This window comes from Rhineura floridana, chromosome 5, assembly GCF_030035675.1.
Source record: "Rhineura floridana isolate rRhiFlo1 chromosome 5, rRhiFlo1.hap2, whole genome shotgun sequence".
NCBI lineage: Eukaryota > Metazoa > Chordata > Lepidosauria > Squamata > Rhineuridae > Rhineura > Rhineura floridana.
This window is the reverse complement of record NC_084484.1, coordinates 103,509,545-103,533,634: the sequence shown is the minus strand read 5'-3', so window position 1 is coordinate 103,533,634 and position 24,090 is coordinate 103,509,545. Positions and strand designations below refer to the sequence as shown.

The 24,090-nt window shown below is 40.6% G+C and overlaps 1 protein-coding gene across 4 annotated transcripts in view; it reads left to right on the top strand.

Annotated features, from left to right (window-relative positions):
* The window catches only part of HUNK (hormonally up-regulated Neu-associated kinase), a 110,666-nt gene that overhangs the window by 27,950 nt on the left and 58,626 nt on the right, over positions 1–24,090 (top strand). The window contains exons 1-2 of one of the 4 annotated variants that reach the window (XM_061627829.1): positions 8,545–8,657; positions 12,287–12,579. In XM_061627829.1, coding sequence (XP_061483813.1) covers positions 12,374–12,579 — 206 coding nt within the window. In that variant the 5' untranslated portion in view covers positions 8,545–8,657; positions 12,287–12,373. The other 3 variants (XM_061627828.1, XM_061627831.1, XM_061627827.1) reach the window with 3 other exon arrangements.

Here is a 24,090-nt window from a genome sequence, read left to right as displayed (position 1 = left end):
TGTGCAGGTGAGGGCCTTCTGCAGATACAATCTTATCAGGAGGTCCATTCTGCACAACATAGGAAACGGACCTTTAGTGTGGCGGCACCTACTCTGTGGAATTCCCTCCCCTTAAATATTAGACAGGCATCATCTCTGTTATCTTTTCGGCACCTATTGAAGACTTTCTCTTTCAACAAGCCTTTTAAGTTAAGACCTATCCCAGTCTGTGTCTGTGTTGGAATTGCTTTTAATATGTTTTTTTAAAAAACAATTGTTTTCTAAACAATAGGTTTTTTAACCCTTTTTATTTAAGATGTTTTTAAAGCTTTTTTAAAGAATGTTTTTAAAGTTGTTTTGTTTTATTGTATTTTAAGGTCTGTTTTTATGATGTTTTAAAATGTTTTTACTGCTTTTGTTTGCCGCCTTGGGCTCCTGCTGGGAGGAAGGGCGGGATATAAATTAAATAATAAATAATAAAATAAATAAACTCAATAAAATGACCTGGGCTTTACTGTATATCATCTAGCCAGGCACGGTTTCTGTGGCAGCTCTTGGAATTATAGGGAAGTCCTGACTATAAAAAAGAATCCCCTTAATTAAATTGGATGGGGAATTATATGAGTAACACTGCAAAAATGATAATACTGTGTCTTTGCTCACTTCTTTCTACTCTCCATTTTTTTGCACACAATTAGAATGAAGAATGCTATTAGTTGTAAAGCCCTCTGCTAGCTTTCTGGTCAGTGTAGGTGATGGTCCTGGTTCTCTGACATATGTTTCCTGTTACACATGTTCTTTCCAAGGAGAGTAAATGAGATGAATATCTCCATATTGCAGTAAGAATTGTGATTCCTCCTTGTAGCTTCCTTTCAGTCCTCTTTTGCCTGTAATTTGTCATTAATTGCAAAATTAGTTGCAGTCTGCAAAGAAGCTCTCAGATGGTCAGTGATTCTTTGTTTGTAGGAACTGTGTGAAGAGCTAAAGATTTCTCAAATGTGAAATCTTGTAAGGAACAACATTCTAGCTAAGTATTTTTAGTTGTGTTATGGATGTGTTATTTACCGCCTAGATACTTGGTTTACTGTTTGGTATAGAAGCCTGTAAATGATTAAACACAGTTTTAAAACTTTTTCCGAGTCCCATTAAAAATGAAATGTTATCAAAAGGTTACAAACAACTTGGAATAAGAGAGAAAATCCTAATGGTGTTTGGATATTGCAGTTGATATCCAAAGAGGATGGCCAGGGGGTTCCACATTTGAAGCCCCAGTTCCTCTTTTCATAGAAACTCCTTTGGCTGAATCCAAGGTTCCTCCCAGAGGTCCTTAAGTTTGGGGTACACCTTGTTCATTGGCATAGGAACTCTGATCAGAAGTGGGGGAGGTTCTACAAACCTTTGTAGCACACACAACAATTCCCTATCCATGCATTTGGTTTTTGTAGCCCTGCAAATACGATCACAAATACTTTTACTAGCTTGCCCACCCACACACCTGTGTCAGTCATTTATATCACACTGATGGACTGAATGAGGAACAAAACCTTCCAATGCACAGATCCACCATGCCTGTTCACTTGGAAGCCATTCTTATTCAACCCAAGCAACCAGGCATGATTGGCTGAAAACATGACTAACTGCCAGAATTTTGAAAAAGGACAGAATCTTGTGATACAAAATAATGTTTAATGTGGTGAAATTATTTTTATATTAAATCTGTAAAATGTAACCCTTGAAAGGTTGTGTTTTACAGAATATAAAAATAAAATACTTAGCTAAATTGTTGTTCCCAGCTAGATTTCACATTTGACAAATTTGAAAGATCGTATGTTGTTTCAAAACACATCCAGAAATTAGAGTTTATTGCTTTGTTAATGTAGTATGACTAAACATGTGCCAGGAAATTCTAAAGAGCTTACTGTTAAGTCAGGATAAGCACCATGCTGCTGAGATGCAGTCAGTCACCTGTGCGTTATTTATTATGCAATCAGTTCTTTCCTTTACAGACTTAAGTAACAAGTCTATTTTAAACTGTCACCCTATGCAATAGGTTTGGAATAAGGAAACTGGTATTTACTGGTAAAGTCTGTTGACTGCAATTCCAACCCAGATTCTAGGAAATTCATATTAATGTTTTTTCAGATGCAATTTCCACAGTGTTCTACAGGAGGCTGAACTGATACACATGTAGCAGGTAGTTACCCTCTTGGGATAATCTGATTACAAATTTGCAGTGTGTTAGGCATTGGACCAGCCTTTCCCAACCAGTGTGCCTCCAGATGTTGTTGGACCACAATTCCCATCTTTCCTGACCATTGGCAATGCTGGCTGAGGCTGATGGGAGTTGTGGTCCAACAACATCTGGAGGCACACTGGTTGGGAAAGGCTGCATTGGACATCAGTAGTGAGCTCCTCTTACCCCATACAAACTCTCTCTCTCTCTCTCTCTCTCTCCACACAGAATTCTTTTAGTTGTGGATGGCCAGTGTTGGAAATATTCCAATGTTTTGGTTAAATTGATACCAGGTGAATTCTTGTTAAAAAAAATCACATCTGGTTTTTGTGTGTTTGTATTTTTAACATCTTTATGATATATAAGGTTGTATGCCTGTTCTTGGAGTCATGTTTTTGTGTATAAATGTTTTGTTAATTAAAACATGCCCTGACAGAAGCCCTTTTGAAGTCAGTGTTGTTACGCTAGGGAGAACTTGGACATAGTCACTGGTCAATTGTGAAAAGCTGCTATTAATCCTCATAAAATATTACAGATGAGGTCAACAGTGTTTGAAGGCTTTTAGGATTGGCTATGCCCATGGAGTACATTTTAGCAACTGATTGCCTGTGGTTCAATCTGGCCCCTGTTGCCAACCTACTCTGTCCTCCTTGGCTTCTGAGAGAAGTAACTGAAAAAGAGAAATGTGTTGTTTACATGGCCTGTTTCTTCTTGCTTTTCTGAGCCTTTTCTAGCTTGGAAGAACAAAATGGAGTGGGAATGGAAGAAAATCAGAAAAAAATCTTCTTTGGTGTGCACATCTTCTCTTTTATCTTCTCCAGCCACTTTCAGCTTAGAAGGACAAAGGTGTGCATATATATATGGCAGAGGAGTGCACCTGAAACAGAACTCTTTGTGTGCTTTTGTCTGTCTATATCTCTCATGACTGGGCTCATCTACACGGTTGTTTCCTGTGTGTTTGGTGATACTCACATCTCCTTTACATTTGCATAGCTCACATGACTTTACTGGTAAACAGAAGCTATCATGCAATTTCCCCCCTGTAAATCCATACTAACCCGATCTGTTGATTACGAAAAGGGGAGAAAAAAACTCTCCACTCCGCTTCTGTAGTGGTTGCAAATGCTTTGCTCTGATGCTTTTAGGTGGATGTATCAATCGTTCCCCTCTCCATGCCCAGTATCTCCTCCTCCCTTCTTTCATTTTGTTTCCTGTGGGCTGACAAGCAACTTCCGGCTGCTCTCCTCCCTCCTGCTGGCCTTTTTTATGTTGCTGCAAATGGTGCCTTTATTTTCTTTTCCCCCTAACTTGTGCACAAATGCGTAACACTACTCAAACAAAGATTTGTATTTCAGGTATATCCTACCAACCATAGGCAGGGAAAACACAGACATTTGCATTTCCAGGTTTTTTTTAAAGGAACCTACTACATCTGGTAGAACAGATTGAGCATCCTTGGTCACCTAGCAACCAGAGGGAATGGAAATGTATAATTAGAGGGTGGGGCCACAAGGCAACAGCCAGACTAATCCTTCCCAGAGGAATGTCTGCTTGTGTGAATGGGAAAAAACTATTGGCAGCTACCATAATGCTGGCAAAAACAGAAGGGAGTAGAAAAAGAGGAAGGCCAAACAAGAGATGGATTGATTCCATAAAGGAAGCCACAGACCTGAACTTACAAGATCTGAACAGGGTGGTTCATGACAGATGCTCTTGGAGGTCACTGATTCATAGGGTCGCCATAAGTTGTAATCAACTTGAAGGCACATAACAACAACAACAGCTACCATTGAGCAGGAACTGCAGATGGTGCAAATCAGTAGCGAAGATAAAAACAGTATTTGCTATGAAGAAATGCTCTCATGTAGATGAGCCCTCTGTCTCTCTCATATTTTTTCTTTTTTTCCCCAAGCCGTTTTCTGGCTTGGAAATGCAGGGGGGCCACCCCATAGAGCACCAACATTTGCCTCGTGCTTTTATACCTTTTTCCTTGTTACTTTTCTTGGTTGGGAAATAGCAGTCAGATCTCTTTGTGTTCTTCTCTGCCACATACAGATATCTGGAAAAGCCAAAGAAAGAGTGTGCATGAGAACGAGATTTTATGTTATCTTCTGTTATCTCTCCTGTTGGCTTTCCTAGTTCACTGGTGAGAGGAGTGAACTGTCTTCTGTGGGCATCCTCCTTTCTCTCCTTTCTATCCCTGCTTTCCAGCTATTCTACATAGGGAGAGGATGAATAGACCTTTTACTAGTGGTAAGCCACTCTTCTCTCCCTTCAATTAACAGTTGTTACCATGCTTGCTGAGGACATGTGTCTATACATTTACTCACTGCTTTTATGTGTTGAGGAAGTAATTCCTTCTGGAACACAAATGCTTGAAGGAATTTAACTCAGATGATAGAAGGTGCTTCACATGCTGCCCCTGACACTACACCACCAGAGGACAGCCCATTGTGAGACTGCTCCTGCTAGCACACTAACAAAAATGCAAAGGAGCTAAGCATGTGTTATTGGAATGATTAAGTCTGGGTAAAGGAATACCCTTGTAAGGCTTTCAGAGAGCAACAGATACAAATCAAAGCTCTTAGAGAAAATAAAGTTACTAAGAGTACTATAATAGCAACTAACTAGTTAATTATGGGGATTTCTAGAAGGAAGAGAAGGGAGGAAATGAGAGGTTATTGGGCAAGTTGTCCCAAGTTGTTGGGCAACCTATGCAAAACACTATCCCTATTATAGTGCATTTAATCTGCAGTGTGGTTCTACTCAGAAAGGTATGGTTTACCGTTTCAGAGACACATTTTTACTAAGGAGCTGGTTAATAATGGAATCCTGACTTGACAATGTTTCTATGACTAGTTGTGGCATTGACTGTGTTTGCATGTTACAGTAAACCATAGTTAAGCTTGGATAGTTAATGGTTTACTGTGAACATGGAGGAGACTCCTGCTTTGCTCCTCCCCTAGGTGTGAGCAGAAGCAATAAACCTTAATCCCTGATTTAGTGTTGCATCCAAATCAGGGATTGTGATTTGTTTTGTTTCAACCATGCTGTGATGTGAAGATTTGTTCTTGGCTTTCCAATCATGGTTTGTTTGAGTAAAACAAGCACCAACCCCTGGTTGGGCTGTAATGTTAAGCCAAGAGTTGTGGTATGTTACTCCCACTCATGCTAAAGATGGAGCAAAGTAGGAGCGATCTCCACATTTGCAGTAACCCATGAAGTGTAGTTTAGCTTGACATGCAAACAGCAGGGGCAGGGGGGCAAATAACATGTATAATTGTTTGCAGTAATCAATATTTAACCTTGGAGAGAAATTCACTTTATTTTTCTGGACATTTCAAGGGACAGGTGCTTCCAGTTGGATGCCATTAGCCAGGACATTGGTGAGAAGGAAAGTATTTTTCACTCTATGATAGGCTAGCCTTCCACTCTGTAATTAGCACCTCTGGTCTGTTCCAGTGACTCCAAGTCACCAGCGTACAAGTCATTGTATCCAGGCAAAAATATTGTGAACAAGACATTGAAAATGGCACCTGTGAATGAGGAATGCAGAGGAAGATATGGAGATGGAAGGTGCACATGTGAGGCAAGCTCTGAGTGGGTGGGTGAGGCAGAGGCAGAGGTTAGGATTGCAGCCTTCAGCATTATGTTCATTCCTGGTGAAACTGCAGCCTACTAATTTTTTGGTGAAAATGTGAAAAGCCATTTTTATGGAAGGTTATTGCTGTAAGCAAGCTACAGGAAGGCAGTGGCTTATCCCTTCCAGTCCAAGGCTTCTTGGTCCTTTCCTCAGCTGCTTCATCCTCTGGAACCTGAGTCTCTTTCCCTTTAGTTCCTGTTCTCTGGATGCTCTCCTACAGTCAAAGGATTGTAGGTCTTCAAGCCATACACAAGTTGGAAGTTTTTTTGGCACCACACAGCAGTGTTCATGCCAGTTCCTGGAGAAGTCCACTGACCTCTTTGTAGGATCCTTGAAGCCATGGAGAAATTATCTTGGGCTTTTCAAGCATCAGCTGGGATATTCCCCCCCCCCCCAAAAAAAGCAATGTACCAGTGCAAACCTCACTGGCACTGCAGGGAAGAGTTATGCCCACTGCAGGACACTGACAACAGTAAACTGGCATCCTTTAATCATTGAGATTTGGATTTGTCATATGAGAAAACAACATGTTACTGGCAAATATTACCAGGGTGTTTTGTAAAAGACATTGCCAGTTACATTTGTATTTATTCAGATTAAAGTGCACTTTAAGTAGAAGACTGGGACTTTTCAGGAAAAGTTGTAAAGAGAAATTGACAGTCACACTATAAACAGTAGGCTGTGTATAAAGATTTTGACTCTACTCCTTTCAGTAATTTTGCATGCAATTGAAATTCAGCCTTACAGTGAACTTGCCTTTTCTTTTTAAAGCTTTTTCCCAACTTAATTGTGGGAGCTGGTGTTTTGTTTCCCACTGGCAGGATATTTTACAAATGCCAGGACTTGAATTATTTACTGGAAGTAAAACCAAAGTTACACATAAAGCATATAAAAAGGAGGTCCCAACACCATGGGGCATTTGCAAAGAATAGGATTAAAGAAAAATAGCCGAATAAGCCAAGGGGTGGTGGTGGTTGTTGTTTTAAAAATCCAGGCTTGTCTTTCCCCACCCACTTGAACCTTGCAACAGAATAGTGATGCAAAATTAATAAGCTCTGTGCATTTATAATGTACTAGCACACCATACTTTTAGAAACAAAAGTGCTACTTTTAGTTCTACCCCCCTCCCCATCAAAGCAATGTGATGCAGTTGAAATAGGCAGCTGTGCACAAAAAGTAGTCTAGTGGGCAAAAGCTGGTAATAGGGTATGACCCACACATGGAAAGTTGATTTCCATTGGGAATAACCCCATAAAACTGAATTAGGCTTATTTCCAAGTAGGCATGCATAGGATTGAGCTGTAAAGGAATCTAGGAAATTGTGTAAGGATGCTTTCAGATGGATGCCTAGTGTGGGATCAGTGCTCCTCATGCATGCAAGTTCTTTGCAGCATCCTCACGACATCATAGGCATCAAAATGTCATCTAATATCCCCCCCCCCATTTAATCTGGATCTTCCCTTTCCGGGGAAAATCTGATTAGTAAAAAACAACTATCCATTTGAGATACCTAAATAATCCATTTCCAAATTCAGCCCCTGTCTGGAAGCACCCAGAGTGCCATTTTAGGGTGTGAAAGGGGAAAACACACATAGTGAGCTAAGTAGACATATGGTTTCATTCATTTATCAGCTATTACACCTTCTATTTTAATTGCCATTAATACATTTTAATACTTTGATTTTGTAATCAATTTTAATTGAGTTTATCGTAAAAAATTGAGAAATGAAAAGTAACAGTTGGTGGAAGAAAACTTTGTTGGGTTCTGTAGTTTTGTTGTTAGGAGAGCCTTTGTGCTTTCCCCACTGCTTAGCAAATGTTCCAGATGGGTTTGAATAAGAAAACAGCTAGGATGTCCCATGAGGTGGTTATTCAATCTTACCAACCACATTTTTGAAGCCCATTTTACACCAATAGATCTATGAGTGAACATTTTACATTGTATACCCCTTCCGTGTTACTTCAATCCTCAGGAGAGGATGCTGTATCCTCCCAGGGTTTGTCTTATGTCTACTGAGACCAGGGCCTTTCGTGTGGTGGCCCCTGCCATTTGGAATGCATTTCCATTGAACATTATGCAGGCATGTACAGTATTGGTATTTATGTACTTTCTTAAAACTCACCTGTATATCCAAGCTTTCCATGAGAAGGTGTCTAGCTGTGTTGATGTAGTATTTGATCTACTGATTTGTCATATATTTTGTATTAGTTTTAAAGATGTAATTTCATTGTTGATTTTATGCTGTTCACTGTCACGATATTTTCCTTAATGTTGCTGGTATAGAAATGTTTTCAAATAAATAAATAAAAATGAAAAGGGTTGTGGTGGAAAGTACAATGAATTGTTTACCCACTATTATATTCGTATTTTTTTCCTTTACAATAGTTTACCAAGTCTTTGAACATGTATTGGTCAATAACGTAGGTCAGATAATTCCCACTCTGTAGCTCTGTAGGTGAATCACCATTGAGTAGGCTAATGAAGCCTGCTGGAGAGCTGTAGCCAGTTAGAGTACGTGTAGAGAACCTTTGGCCCTCCAGATATTGCTGAACTACAACTCCCATCATCCCTGGCCATTGTCTAAACTTGCTGGGGCTGATGGGAGTTGTAGTTCAACAAATTTGGAAGGCCAAGGTTCCCCACACCTGAGTTAGAGTAATCAAAATCAGGCTAAATGGGGAAATACTGTAACCTGGTTGAAGGCAGTTTCCTACATACCTATAAAAGGTTGTGTCTTATCTGCTTTAAGATTGGGGCAGTGGGACTATTCTTCTATAGTTCTTCAAATTTTATTGTGATTGGTGAGTGGAATGTGGTTTATTGAACATTGCCTGTAATTGAATTATCATGTATGATACATGCACAATTCTTGTGTGTGATCTAAATTTTTTTAATTTATTATTTCTTTAAAGGATTAACACTTTCCCATCATATTGCTCTGGGGTGGGAAGTCTCATCTAAAAATGGCAACAATTACTAAAGCTGTCCCTTCTTTGTACATCACTCTTTTTGCTCTTTTAACCAATCCTCTGTATAAGAATGAATGTTTAATCTTCCCCTGCTCAATGTTTTTCTGATTGCAAACCCCCACCCCAGCTGCTTTTCCCCCATGGGATATCCTCTGGCTTTGCCAAAATAATGATTTTTCTTTACTTCTGCTCTCTGCCTGCCCAAGAACCTGCATCATGTAAGGTATGGGACCAATCTGGATTACAAGCCATGTTTTATTCTCTTAGACAATGGGGGAAACAGACATTGCATCTCCCTAGGTGTGTGATCTGATATTTATAGCACCTGAGAGAAATTTACTAAGCTTGCAGTCTCCATCTTAAACTACAAGCTGACCTCATGGTTACAACATCTGGTCTAATTTTTGTACTTTCTTGTTTTCCTTGTTCCACCATCTCCTGCTTTGTGTAATATCTTGCCTGATTAAGAGTAAAGTTTGCCACATTTTTGTGACTTTTTATTGGCCCTAATAACAGGATAATAGTTGTGTTTGAAAGCCCAGTGAAAGAGGAGGAGAAGTTTGGTGGGACAATTTTGAAGTGGAAACTGTAAATGGTGAAAGTATTAAGCACCCAGGTGGACCAACCTGGGAGAAAGTGATGGGGAGGGCAGCCAACCTTGTGCTGTGGAAAGACCAGAGGCACATGGGAAAGGACAGAGAGAGCCCCACTCATGCAGTACTGTCTCTCAACAGATAGCCATGTGTGATGGTCCCCTTCTCGACTGTACGCTAGCCAATGGTTGCCTCCACTGGCCACAGCCAGTTAAGCATCCTCCCATCAAAATTATTTTATTAATTTATTGCCTTTCACAACATTTTTATGATTTGCAGTCATATGATAAAACACGTTTTAAAACAATGCAGATTACGGTCTCCTAAGGCTGTTTTTCATTTTAAAAAACTGGCCGGACTCTGTTACATGCATGTAATGTGTAGTTCACCTTGCAGTGATGTTCAGCAGTAAGCGATTCTATTCAATGAAGTGGGGATGACTTATTTGGTATGGGGGAAGATGTGATTCATAAATCACTTCAAACAACAGATTTGTGTTTCTTCCTGTGTCTTTCAGTCCTGGGAAACACCAGTGTACTCATTCCTCCTGCAAGTGATATTTCCTATTCTACCAACAGGAAACAACCTTCCAACATGCATGAATTAATTTGTCTTCAGCAGACTAATCTTGAAGGATGGCTTATTTAAACACATTATGCTCATCTGAGTTATTGTTCTAACTTTAACAGGGAGAAAGCACATTTAATTTCTTGGTTGAGAAAGGGTGGATTCAGATGACAGTTAACGATGTGGGAGCTGCTTAAAAACCTTTCTGTGTGATTATTAGAATTGCCACATATCACACTTTAAAAATGGCCACCTTACGGTGGTTACTGGTTATCTGAATCTACCCTTGCTCCATATTTAATAGTGTAAAAGAAGCTCCAGTTTTCAATGTTGTCTTAAGTTACAACCAAACTGTCATATTTCAACACAGTGGTATGTTGCTTCCAGGCACTTATGAGAGTGTTAATGCACTAACACGCTGTACAGTTCCATCATGCAGCTGCCTTGTGAGCATTGCTTGACTCTTGTGTTATCAAGTGAAACTAATTTATGACTCAAATCTGCAGGTCTTGTCAGCTGGTCAGCCCATTCCCTCTCCCTTAGTTCCCCCAGGCAGCTTTTCACACTGGACCTAGAGAGGGTAATCATTCATTAATGGGAATAGGAAAGTGGTAGCACCAGGAGTACAAGTTGCCACTGAGTCTTCCACATCAGCACTTCATGCACTCTTTTTCCCCCTATCGATTTTATCCTGGGTGCTCATTCTGAGAGCTACTTTCTTGTTTTAATTAATGTTTATTGTCATTGCCTTAGCCATTTTTCTGGAAAGGGACATTGAAATCAGGGTGATGCTGAAGTTAGAACTTTGTTATTAAATGTAGGTACAGTGAAGGTTATCACACTTTTCCAGTTTTTCAAGTTGCTAAGAAAAGTATTGTTAGTGTAATTTAGACTTGACACTGGAATGATAGCTTTGGGTAAAGATCTTATACTAGAAGAAACATAATTTCTACAAATTCCAAGAAGTGTCAGGTGACTGTATCTAACCATCGTTTTAATTTTCCACAATGCCATGAACCTAGTGTCACTCTGAGACATCATAGGAAATTTAAAATTAAAAGGTTAGGTAGAACCAGGCTATCAGTGCTGTTTGAATCACTTCTACTGTAGCTACGTAGGCCTGCCCGGGTGCAGTGGGAGAGGGTTTGATCCACCAGAGGACACTTTGACTAGCCCCCCTCCCCCCAACAAATAGAGCTGCATCCGGAGATGCTGGGCATTGAACCTGGGACTTTCTGCATGCGAAGCATATGCTCTGTCACTGACCTAAGAGTCTTTCCCATTTGAGACTTTGCTTTGTGTAGGCAGGAACCTTTTAAATAGATTTCTGTGCAAAGCTGACCAACATGAAAAACACTGAGTTCCCTTCTTCACCCTAATAAGCTGACAGTTGTCTTTGCAGTAATGAGCAGTGAGCTAATAGATTTCATTTGCAAGGTAAAATCATTCCCTTCCTCATAGAACGCTGACGAAAGATGGCCAGAAGGAGGAAAAGGATTGTTAGTGTAATTTTTCTGCTGTTCATCCTACAAATAATCGTAATAAACATCAGCAGGTGCTGATGACCTGGAAATCTGCTTACTTATATAAATATAAATGCTCATTAATTAAAGAGAGAATTAAAATCAACATGGAAGACAATTGTAAATAAAAGGTATTTGTTGAATGCTTCACATTTACTTATTTGTGTAAATCAGAAACATGGTAAATAGCTAGCATATTTAATATTTGTGATTTTAAAGGTTCTGCAAATAGCCAAATGTTTAGTATAGATTGCTTGGAAATCACAATTCCTTCTAATACAACTGATTGTGTTGGACATACTTAATTAGTAATTCATTTAGGGGTAACTTTATTATTGTTGTTGTTGTTACCACCTGTTCTTAAGGTTCCAGGGCAGGTAACGACAATTGAAAATACAATATTAAAAACAGTTTAAAACAGATACCATAGATGTAGGTAGGACCTTAGGTACTTTTAAAAATGGATATAATATTTAGAAACATATTAGGTGCATCACTGGAGGATTAGGATTCTATTCGTATAATTTAGCGCTCTCTTTTTCTTCTAGTTATTTCTTTTCTTTTTTATTCTTTAGGTTAATGTTATGATTATATGGTTGGAGTTAGGGAGATGAATTAGAAATAAGTGTAGTTTGCTTACTGTAGATAGGCAGGTGATACAGTATATTTTCCCCACCTGTTCTGTTTTATTGTGAAGCAAGGAGATGCGTTAATTTAAAAAGTACACTGGCCAAAATTACAATGGTATTAACTATGATATGTCTTTCTTTCTCATCAGGTGGCAGTGAAAGTTATTGATAAGAAAAGAGCCAAAAAGGACACCTATGTCACCAAGAATCTGAGGCGGGAGGGACAGATCCAGCAAATGATCCGACACCCTTACATTGCTCAGCTGCTGGATATCTTGGAAACTGAAAACAGTTACTACCTTGTTATGGAGCTATGCCCAGGAGGCAACTTAATGCACAAAATCTATGAGAAAAAGAGACTGGAAGAGCATGAAGCACGTAAATATATCCAGCAGCTTATTTTAGCAGTTGAGCATCTACATCGTGCAGGGGTGGTTCACAGGTAAGAGGCTTACAATAACTTTAATTGTTGCAAGTATCATTTAGCAATCATTAAACAACCGTTTAATAAAAGCAATCTAACTGAAATTTCAAAAGCTAAGCAATAGCAGTTAATAATAAAACCCACTACAGGTCTCAAAAAAGAGCTCATTTAAACTTAAACCAGCAATAATATAAATAGGTAAAAATCCAGTGCAGCATTTTAAGTAAAAGGTAGGACTGGAATAGAAAAGTTTTCAAAGCCTATTTTAAAAGATAATAAAGAAGAGTCCTTACATTTATCTCTTGGGAGGGCGTTCCAAAGGTGTAGGGCCACCAATGAAAAGGCCTTGTCTCTAGTGCCCACCAATCAAAATACCTTGATAGCTGGCTTACGAGGTGGTCCTCTGAGTCCTGTTGTAAGAGCCAGGCAGGTTTCTGTGGGTGTAGGAAGTCATTCACATAATACAGTCCTAAACTGTTCAGGGCTTAAAAGGTCAATGCCAATACTTTAAATTGGGCCCAGTGCAACTGATACAATATAGATTCTATGTGTTCTGAATGCCTGACCCCAGCAAGCATCCAGGTAACTGCATTCTGCACCAGTAAAATAATACTATGGTATTTCCTCTCTATTTCACGTCTTGTGCAAGTATACTAAAAGTAATTCAGTTGACAATTCAGCTTGTCACTGATTCAATTATATGAAACTTTGTAAATGGTCTTAGTCCCAAGTCTGTCTCTGAGAGCTGCTTTTCTGCCACAAGTAGATGAATGCTTGCTGTATTAAACATTGGAAAGCATGAAAGAGATATGCAGTTCTCTAAATGGTCATGGCTGTGGTCACCTACCAGAGAGCCACAGATCAGTTGCACCTAACCAGTATGTGTCCCCCAGAAGCTCTGGTGTCGACTGTGCAAGCCCTTCAGTTTTTGTGGTGTTTAGCACCCACAGACACTGATATGGCAACCTTGACTAAAGTTTGAATTTGTGCAGAATCTAATATAAATACAGTATCTCTGTGTTTATGGTCATTTAAATATATATGCAGTGTTAAGTATCCTGTTAATTACTTCTGTCCCCCACCTCTTCTTTTCTCCTGGTGTTAGGTGAGTATTATTTAAATATCAGTGTATGAATAACAGTTGTGCTAATCATACATTTTATATGCCAGTGGTGCCCCTTTCTAGAGATTTGCTCACTGTTTTGCACACTCTTCTGTAACTACTACTGTAACATGCTTTATGCGGGGCTGTCCTTCATTCAGAGACTTCAGGTAGTCCAGAATGTTGCAGCCTGACTCTTACCAGAGGCTAACTGCGCAGCTTATTTTCTACGATCTGTATTGGTTAAACATAAAAAATAAGAAAATTACATACTTGAAAATTGACTCAGATGACATGAAACATTAAGCCAAACTTTGAACAAGCATGTGTTCCTGGAGCAAAGATTGCAGCTGCTGCACCCCTCCCCAAGTCCTGCTCCTTCAATCCTGCTGTGCTACTCAGGGCTTGGCAATTTGTCTTGCTCCAGACAAACTATGAGCACTAACCAAGGTTTGTGCTTTATTTTACTGCTTGTCGTTTGTTTCGGGGAGCCCAGGTACTGCTGAGGCAAGCTGTGGCTTAGTCCTGAGTAGTGCAGCAGCGAAACCAGGAGAGGAACACACATTTGCTGCAATTTTCACTCTGGGAACCTGCACATTTTCTCATTCATGTGAAGCCATGGTGTCATGGCCCCGTCAGTGGACTCCTCAGATGAGGACGACTCGGGAGTAACAGCAGCAGACCCAGGAGCAGCAGGAGACACGGAGGAGCCTCCTGAGAATCCAGCTCCTTCTGCCCCTCAGCTGCAGAGCACCCCAGGGACAGCAGAGGCCCTGCAGCCAGACACAGACAGTGAACAGGATACTCCCCCCTCACCTGCAGAACGTAGACAGCAGAAGGTCAGGCAGAAGAGAGGCAGGCCTGTCTCCTTAAGGCCCAAACGCTGAGGGCTCACACCTGCTGTCCATCCTGCTCTTTATAAGGCACACCTTGGCTGCAGCTTGTTGCTGACTGCAACGTCAGGCGTGGCTTTGTGTAGACCTAGTTTCCCTGCAGCATCTCTTTGACTGACCTCCTTGGCAATTGATCCCGGACCTCCACTGACCTCGCTTCTGGATTTCTGACTCGGCAAGTATGCTTCGGATAGGCCTGGCAGATTTACAACCCGACTGCTGGCTAAGGACTTTCCTTCCCTGCCAAAGTCCCAGGAATTTCCAGCCTCCCCCCCCCCCCCCGGACACTGCTGATGCAGTGTAGAGCTGACACATGGTTTGGCTTAGCACTACTTGTAAAGTGGGCTGTAGTAAACAAAACAGGAAATATATATATACACACACACGCACAATCAAAACACTTCTCAAATGTGCTAGTTTTTATTTTTAAAGCTTAAATGATGTGGGTCTGGTATATTTTAAGCAGCACTTTCTCCTATATATATCCTCCATGAATTAAGTTCCCCTGAGGAGATGCTGCCTCTAGTGCAGGGATGAGGAACCTTTTTGGCTCCATGAGCTAGATCCTTACCAGGATCTAACTTGCAAGCCAAATTTGACTTGTGAATCCCTTGACATCATGATGTTACATGATTGCCAGGAAGGCAGGGGCGCCCACCTGTCAAAATCACTTTCGCCTCCATGATCAGGGACTTAAAGGGGGAGGGAGGAGACTTGGAAAAGCTTTTTCCAAATCTCCCCGCATTCTCCTTTAATTCTGCATAATTGGGGACTTAAAGGGGAAGAAGGGAAGACTTGGAAGAGGCTTTTCTAAGTCTCCCCTCCTCCCCCTTTAAGTCCCTGTTTATGGAGAATTAAAGGGGAAATGTGGGGAGACTTGGGAAATGCTTCCCCTTAACTTCCTGATCGCAGAGACTTTAAGGGAGTGGTGGAGACTTGTATAAGCCTTTGCCAAGTCTCCTCACACGTTCCTTTTAATTCTCTGTAATTGGGGACTTAAAAGGGGAGGGGGAGCTTGTAAAAGCCTCTTCCATGTCTCCCCTTCTCCCACTTTAAGTCTTCGATCATGCAGAATTAAAGGGAAATGCAGGGAGATTTGGAAAACACTTTTCCAAGTCTCCCCTCTTCCCTTTTAACTCCCAGATTGTGGAGACTGTAAGGCAGCCCCTGTGCTGCTGTTTCTGCAAATGGGGATGGGGTGGGGAGCTGTCATAAAGCCTTTGCGAAAGCTTCTTTGTGTGGGTGTGCGCTGCTTCAAAGGGCACTTTTTCACAGGGCTTTAATCTTTTGCTCAGTGAGCAGGGATTCAATCCTGCTGCCTTGGCTATGCAATCTTGTTCCCTGTTGGGAACCGGATCATACAGCCAGGGCAAGATTAAACCCTGTCTATCTGCCCATCAGGTGATATCACTAGTGATGTCAGCGGGTGGGCATGGTTTGAGGGAAATGGCCTCATGGGCCACATTGGAGCCCTTGAGGGCCCAGAGGCCAGAAGGTCCCCATCCCTCCTCTACTGCTACCTCTACTGTGGAGAGATTGTCTTCTACCAATGATAGGACTTTTTACTGCTGGTACCTGTACTGTGAAACTCTTTCCCAAGGGAAAGCTACCATACTTGTTCTGTTAAGAGTTTCAGGTCGTTGATTATTTATATCAGGCCTTTTATTATTTCTTGATGTGCTAATTTTAAGAATAATACTGATTAAGTGTTTTTTAATTACATTGTGTTTTAACTATTGACTGTAATCGAGTTTGAGACACGTTACGGCAGAAAAGTAGCATATATATCTAAATAGCTAAAAGATACACTTTTTATTTTATGTAATTTTAGTTGCACGCCACAATATACAACCAAGAGTATATAATTACTTTATGGGCAGGCTCTAAATGTGTGCAGGCACTATGTGTCACCCATCAATTCATACAGTTTGCTGTCCTTTCATAATGGACTCTTCAAAAGGGAGTGCTAAATCCATGTTTTTGAAAATCGCAATTAATTCTTGCCTTAAGTGCAGTTGGCAATGAAGTTATTTTAAATCCACTCTAAAAATAACAGCACTCAGACCTCATCTGTGATCTGTAGGTGTTCACATTTTCTCTTGATAATAAACAAAGCATGATACTTCTTGTGGGCTAGAATTTCTAGCTACTGTACATTTTATAGTATATACTCATGAACAGGGCTGGGGCATACTTCCAAAACCAACAAAATCAGATTTGTCAGGGATGTTATTCAGCAAGTACTATCGCACATTATTTTTCCTTGTGGGGTAAAGTAGGTAAATAATTAGATCGAAGGAGAGGAGCAATGAAATATAGTCACCCAATCAACATGAATTATGTTAATGAAAATTGATAAAAGTAGTGAATGGTAATTACTGAAGAACCTTAAAACTTTATGCTCTTGAATTCACTGATGAGAAAATAGTTCTGTAATATTTATTTATTTATTTATTTTTATTTGTTTCATTTATAAACCGCCCATAGCAAATAGCTCTCTGGGCAGTGTACAAAAAGGTTAAAATACAAAAATAACACAGTAAAATCAGATTACAAACGATAAACACAAGCAACAAAACAAAATACTATATTAAACAAAATATAAAAGTTACACGGCGTGGGACCGCAATATCTTGTGGAACGCCTCTCCCGCTATGAACCTACCCGGTCACTTCGCTCAGCAGCTAAGGCCCTCCTCCGGGTACCAACTCATCAGGAAGCCCGGAGGACAGTTACTCGATCTAGGGCCTTTCCTGTAGTGGCCCCTGAATTGTGGAATAGCCTCCCTGAAGAAATACGCCTGGCGCCTACGCTTCTATCTTTTCAGCTCCAGGTTAAGACCTGGCTATGCTCCCAGGCATTTTAATGTGTTTTAACTTTTATATTCTGTTGTTCCTTGTTTGTGTTTACTATTGTTTGTTGATTTTATTATGATATTTTGTATTTTAATCTTTTTGTACACCGCCCAGAGAGCTATTCGCTATGTGCGGTTTAAAAATGAAACAAAATAAATAAATAAATAAACATTAAACATTAAAATGCCTGGGAGCATAGCCAGGTCTTAACCAGGCACTGGAATGATAGTAACGTAGGCGCCAGGCGTACCTCTTTGGGGAGGCTGTTCCACAATTCGGGGGCCACTACAGAAAAGGCCCTAGATCTAGTAACTGTCCTCCGGGCTTCTCGGTGAGTTGGTACCCGGAGGAAGGCCTTAGATGCTGAGCGAAGTGACCGGGTAGGTTCGTAGCGGGAGAGGCGTTCCACAAGGTATTGCGGTCCCACGCCATATAAGGCTTTATAGGTCAAAACCAGCACCTTGAATCTGGCCCGGAAACAGATAGGTAGCCAGTGCAAACGGGCCAGAACAGGTGTTATATGCGCGGACCGGCTGGTCCTCGTCAACAGTCCGGCTGCTGCGTTTTGCACTAGCTGAAGTTTCTGAACTATCTTCAAGGGCAGCCCTACGTAGAGCGCATTACAGTAATCCAATCTAGAAGTTACCAGAGCATGAACAACTGAGGCGAGGTCATCCCTGTCCAGATAGGAGCGTAGCTGGGCTACCAGCCGAAGGTGGTAGAACGCGTTCCGTGCCACCGAGGCCACTTGAGCTTCGAGAGACAAGGAAGGATCGAAAAGAACCCCCAAACTACGAACCTGTTCCTTCAAGGGGAGTGTAACCCCATCTAGAACAGGATAAACATCCACCATCTGGGCAGGGAAGGCACTCACCAACAGTGTCTCAGTCTTGTCTGGATTGAGTCTCAGTTTATTAGCTCTCATCCAGTCCGTTATCGCGGTCAGGCAACGGTTCAGCACATCAACAGCCTCACCTGAAGAAGATGAAAAGGAGAAATAGAGCTTCATGTCATCAGCATACTGATGACAACGCACTCCAAAACTCCTGATGACCGCACCCAGAGGCTGCATGTAGATGTTAAAAAGCATGGGGGACAAAACCGACCCCTGAGGGACTCCACAATGGACAGTCCAGGGTGTCGAGCAATGTTCCCCAAGTACTACCTTCTGGCGACAATCCGCCAAGTAGGAGCGGAGCCACTGCCAAGCAGTGCTCCCAACTCCGCGAGCCTCCCCAGAAGGATACCATGGTCGATGGTATCAAACGCCGCTGAGAGATCAAGGAGAATCAACAGAGTCACACTCCCTCTGTCCCTCTCCCGACAAAGGTCATCATACAGGGCGACCAAGGCTGTTTCAGTGCCAAAACCGGGCCTAAAACCGGATTGAAATATATTTTAAGGTTAAAGAGAAGATAATGGTTTCCAACTCTTCTACTAAAGAAGGTTTTGTTCTTTGGCCCTTCCTGTCGGTTTCAGTGCCTGACCTGAAAGTGAAAACTCCTTAACATTGTTAGCTACAGTGGCCTGGTTCATGTGTCAAACTAAGCCAAACCATGGTTTACCAGGACTGCACAAACATGTTGGCTCCCAGAGAGGAGTACACACACCCTGTGCTCCTCCCCGGTCCTTATATATATATTTGGCTTACCGTGTTATCCAAACATGGGATCATGGTTAAGCTTGTTCTTGCCTAAAGATCATGATCAAGGATAAAAGAGATTGACTCATAACTCCACATTTGGACAACACACTAAGCCAAACCATCATTTAGTTTCCACTCCACATTGAGCTAAAAGGATTGGGGAGCATCCAGGAGCCTACATGTTCATGCTAAGACATGATTTGGCTTAGTGTGATCTGCAAACATGGCCAGTGTTCTGTAAACCACTATTGATGGCTACCTGATGCCCATTCACCAGTATTCATCAATCCTCTGGGTAGTGAGCTGTATAACCAAAAACTCTTGCCAAGTAGTCATTTCCAATGTCTGCCCTGCCTCTGTGGGGTATATCATTTGTCATTTTGAGAAGTCCTGTAAACTTTTGGCAGTGGTTGTGTGGTTGTTTTAAGTTGTAGAAACAAGAAGCTCAAATCTGAATTGGATAGCAATCATTGTCTCTTCCTCTGACAGCAAGAAAATAATCCCAAATGGAATTATATGGTGAAGCTTTTTCTTTTTAGAAGATATTTACAGAGCCCTTCATATTGTCAAAAACAGGATGAATATTAAGCCTCCTAAGGGAGTAAGAACAACAAAGACAATGAAGCTAAAGGCTTGGTGCTTGCAGTAGCATCCCACAGGAAATTCTCAACAACCCTTTTAAAGTAATTTTAACCAAATTCAATCCTATTCAGTGCAATTACTGTCAGAATGTCAAAGAAAGGAATTTAATAATGTACCAGTGGCAAAGACAGCTTCCTGTGTATCTGTTTTTTCCACAATTTCTTTCATTGTGTCACTAGATGCATATCACCTTCTTGAACTTTGTTATTAAGATCATTAGCAATGCTTTGGAGATGGGAAAATATACATGTTTCTATATTTTGTGAACTATGTTGTAGGAGACCAAAGTTTGAATGCTGCTCATCCATGAAACTACCTTGGACTGGCCACTATTTCTTGGCTTTTGTGTCCCACGTGTAACGTGGGACCAAGAATTACCTTTTCGTATTCCTTGCAGCATGGGGTAGAAACACGCTCACTGTTTTGCCATCTCCACCTCTCTCTTCTGAAAATGGGGGTACACAATGCTAGTCAAACCCTGCCCCTTTTTACTGTAAAACCTGGTGGGATCAACTCAAGTGCAGTTTTTTTAAATTCAGCTTTAAAGAGATTTCACAACTGATTGGCACATCAACCCATTCCCCCTCCAGGTGTGGCTAATGGAAATGCTTTGATCTGGCGACTAGTGTATTTATAGCCTAGGTGTTGCCAAACTGTCTCTTCTGGTTGGTAACAGCCCATGTTTCCTCCATTAGGGCCGGTCATGGAAGGCTTAGAGGACACACCAGTTAGGAAGTCAGGCAAAAATGAGTTGCCATCTACCTTAGAGTCTGTTCATAAAAACAAGCTTCAAGTTTTTATGATGATGTAAGTAGTTTTTGATGATGATGTAAGCAGTTCCCAGGACCCTTCTTTGTTGTGAGATTCTGGGGGCGAGCTGTGTTTGGGTCCTAGGTGAGAGCCAGGATGGATGGATGGATGGAATCCTGGGTGAGAACCAGAAGCCTGAGAGGGTGTGTATGTTAGAAGTAGAAGGAACTGATACGCGTTTTATTTATTAGTAGTTTATATTGGTGCAACACTTGTATATGTACTATTGTGTATTTTTGTAACATTTGTTTAAGGTTTTTTGTATTGTTTTGTATTTTGTAGCATTATAGGATGATAGTATGATTACTACTTGAGTGCAGTGATGTAGAAAGGCGGTATACAAATTAAAAATGAAATGAAAAACTTTATTGTCACTGCAACAAAAACAGAACAGGCATAGGAAACTTCTGATTCTATTCAAATACTTCTAAGACCAGTGGCATTGAGTGACTAAACCATATAATGGCGTTATCCACACATCTCCCCCTCCCCCCATTTTATTTAAAGGAGCAAATATGTCAGCACTGTTGAAACATCTGGTAGTTTGAGTGTTCAGTCACTCATCTCTAAATCTTGAAGACTTCCAAGTAATCCAACATGAACAAGTGACAATCTGAGTAGTAACATCACTGCCAATCTTGCAAAATGGCTCTGGCAGTCTCAGTACTTGGATTTTCAGGTACTACTTGTGCATTTGGTGATTGTGCCTTCCAAGGATTATGAAGACGATATCATAAATTCTGTTACTTATTCCATATTAAGTCTCAACAGAATATGATCTGGATGTTTCTACCATGTCTTTTTTCCATCAAGTTTGATATAGACACACACACTTGTTCTCTCCTAGCTCTAAATATGGTAGCTCTTGCACTGAATTATGCCCAGTTATAGAAAAGTTCATAACCTGACCTAGTTTGGTGGTCTGAAGTGATAACATTTTCTAGGCCTCATTGGAAAGAGATTTTTCGCTAGTGTTGGTGGGTTATCTTCCTTAGAGCAATTTTTATAGGCTTGTGCAGGAGCCATCAGTGGTGTTGACCTGTACCTTAAAAGAGCTCTGTGTGGCTCATTCTGTCAAAAGATTTTATTTGCATTCTATAATGCTCTATTTCCTTCACTATTTGATTGAGGGTAGTGAGGGATAGTGGTAGTATGGTCAATGTTATAAACTCTTCAGAATCACTTGAACAGTGCTACTGTAAATTAAAAGGAAATTTTAACCAAGAGTAGGGATGTTAAACAATCAACAAGGGAACACACTGACTGACCGAGATAAAATAACACGAAGATGGAAGCAATACCATCAATACCCTGGGCTCCTGCTGGGAGGAAGGGTGGGATATAAATAATATAATAATAAATAAAATAAATAAATACACTGAAGAACTCTATAAAAGAGATGCAAGGATGACAGATTCATTCATGGAGGAACTGTATGATGAAGGACCAGAAATTTTAGAATGTGAGGTGAAAGCTGCTCTTAAAATACTTGGAAGAAAGAAATCACCAGGAACAGATGGCATACCAATAGAGTTGCTGCAAGTTATTGAGACTGAATCTGTCCAAACTTTGACAAAAAAAAAAAACAGATATGGAAAACTAAACAATGGCCACAGACTGGAAGCATTCAATATACATCCCGATTCTAAAGAAAGGGGATCGCAGGGGATGCAGTAATTATTGAACTATTGCCTTAATATCCCATGCAAGTAAAGTAATGCTCAAGATTCTACAACAAAGGCTCTTACCATATATGGAGCAAGAAATGCCAGATGTCCAAGCTGGATTTAGAAAGAGAAGAGATATCAGAGATCACATCGCAAACATACGTTGGATAATGGAACGGAGCAAGGAATTTCAGAAGGAAATCACCCTGTGCTTTATAGATTACAGCAAAGCATTTGATTGTGTAGATCATGAAAAACTATGGAATGCTTTAAAAGAAATGGGGGTGCCACAGCATCTGATTGTCCTGATGCACAACCTATACTCTGGACAAGAGGCTACTGTTTGGACATAATATAGAGAAACCAATTGGTTCCCAATGGGAGAGGGTGTGAGACAGAGGTGTATTTTAGAGCATATCATACGGAAAGTAGGATTGGACCAAGATGAAGGAGGTGTAAAAACTGGAGGGAGAAATATCAATAATTTAAGATATGCAGACGATACCATACTACTAGAAGAAACCTGTAATGATTTGAAACAAATGCTGTTGAAAGTTAAAAGAGGAAAGCACAAAAGCAGGACTACAGCTGAACATCAAAAAGACTGAAGTAATGTCAAGAGAAGATTTATGTGGTGTTGGAGGAGAGCTTTGCACATACCATGGACTGCGAAAAAGACAAACAATTGGGTGTTAGAACAAATTAAACCAGAACTGTCATTAGAAGCTAAAATGATGAAACATATTATCATATGTTGGACACATAATGAGAAGACATGATACACTAGAAAAGACCATAATGCTGGGAAAAACAGAAGGGAGTAGAAAAAGAGGAAGGCCAAACAAGAGATGGAATGATCCATAAAGGAAGCCACAGACCTGAACTTACAAGATCTGAACAGGGTGGTTTATAACAAATGCTATTGGAGGTCGCTGATTCATAGGGTCTCCATAAGTCATAATCAACTTGAAGGCATACAACAACAACAATTGGTCACAAGTTCAGCTGGAATGCCACTATGACCAAATGTATTCTTCAGTTGTGCAACAACACTGTAGCAGGAAATATAAGGCAAAAGGAGTATCTTGGTAAACTTCGAACAGTAGTTCATGACAACCAAATCATGCTGACTACCCTGTTCATACAGGTCAGCTGCTAGCCTTTTCTAAGGGTGTAGTGATTCAAAGTGCCTTCCATTGTGTTGATTTACTTCTTCTGCAAGAGTTGCAGGTTAAGATTTTGTTCTTTACCAGGTCACCATATTGTCTGCTTGGTTAACTCATGGCATTTGGTTAGAGTTTATGTTCTTGGTATATAAGATCAAAGATTTCTTTCCTCATAGATAATGGTACAGCAATATAGTTCTTTTTTGCTTGTTGGAACTTCCAATTCACTTAGTTGTCAACAGTCAGCAAAGTACTTTCTAATAATCTCTCAGGCATTGCTGAGATATATAGCCCATCCTGATCTGATATTGTGTAAACTTTTTTGAAGTTCTAACTTTCCATGACTAGCTGTTTCGATTTCATGAAGCCTATTTGCAGATGCTGATAGAGAAGTGGGCACAGCATCAGCCTACGTTTTAACATCCTCGTTTAACTTGCAAGTGTCTCCTTTGAAGTTGCTATTCACCAGCTTGGGAGGAAAGTTCACATTCATGCCAATGGGGGCTTTCCTTCCAATGCAGATAGCAGTTTCAGAACAGAGATATTTCCCCAGGACTGTATCAGGGGAGGAAAGGGTTAAATTCTCCCTTCCATGCCTGTTGCAATCCTGATTATTATCACATGGAGCTGATACTATCTGCATTTTTAAACACCTGTACATTAAATCTACATATCATCTAGCTTGGCCCTGCTTCTTTCTGCATACAACAAAATGCTGGCAGGGGAGTAAAATACTTGAAGCGTTTTTG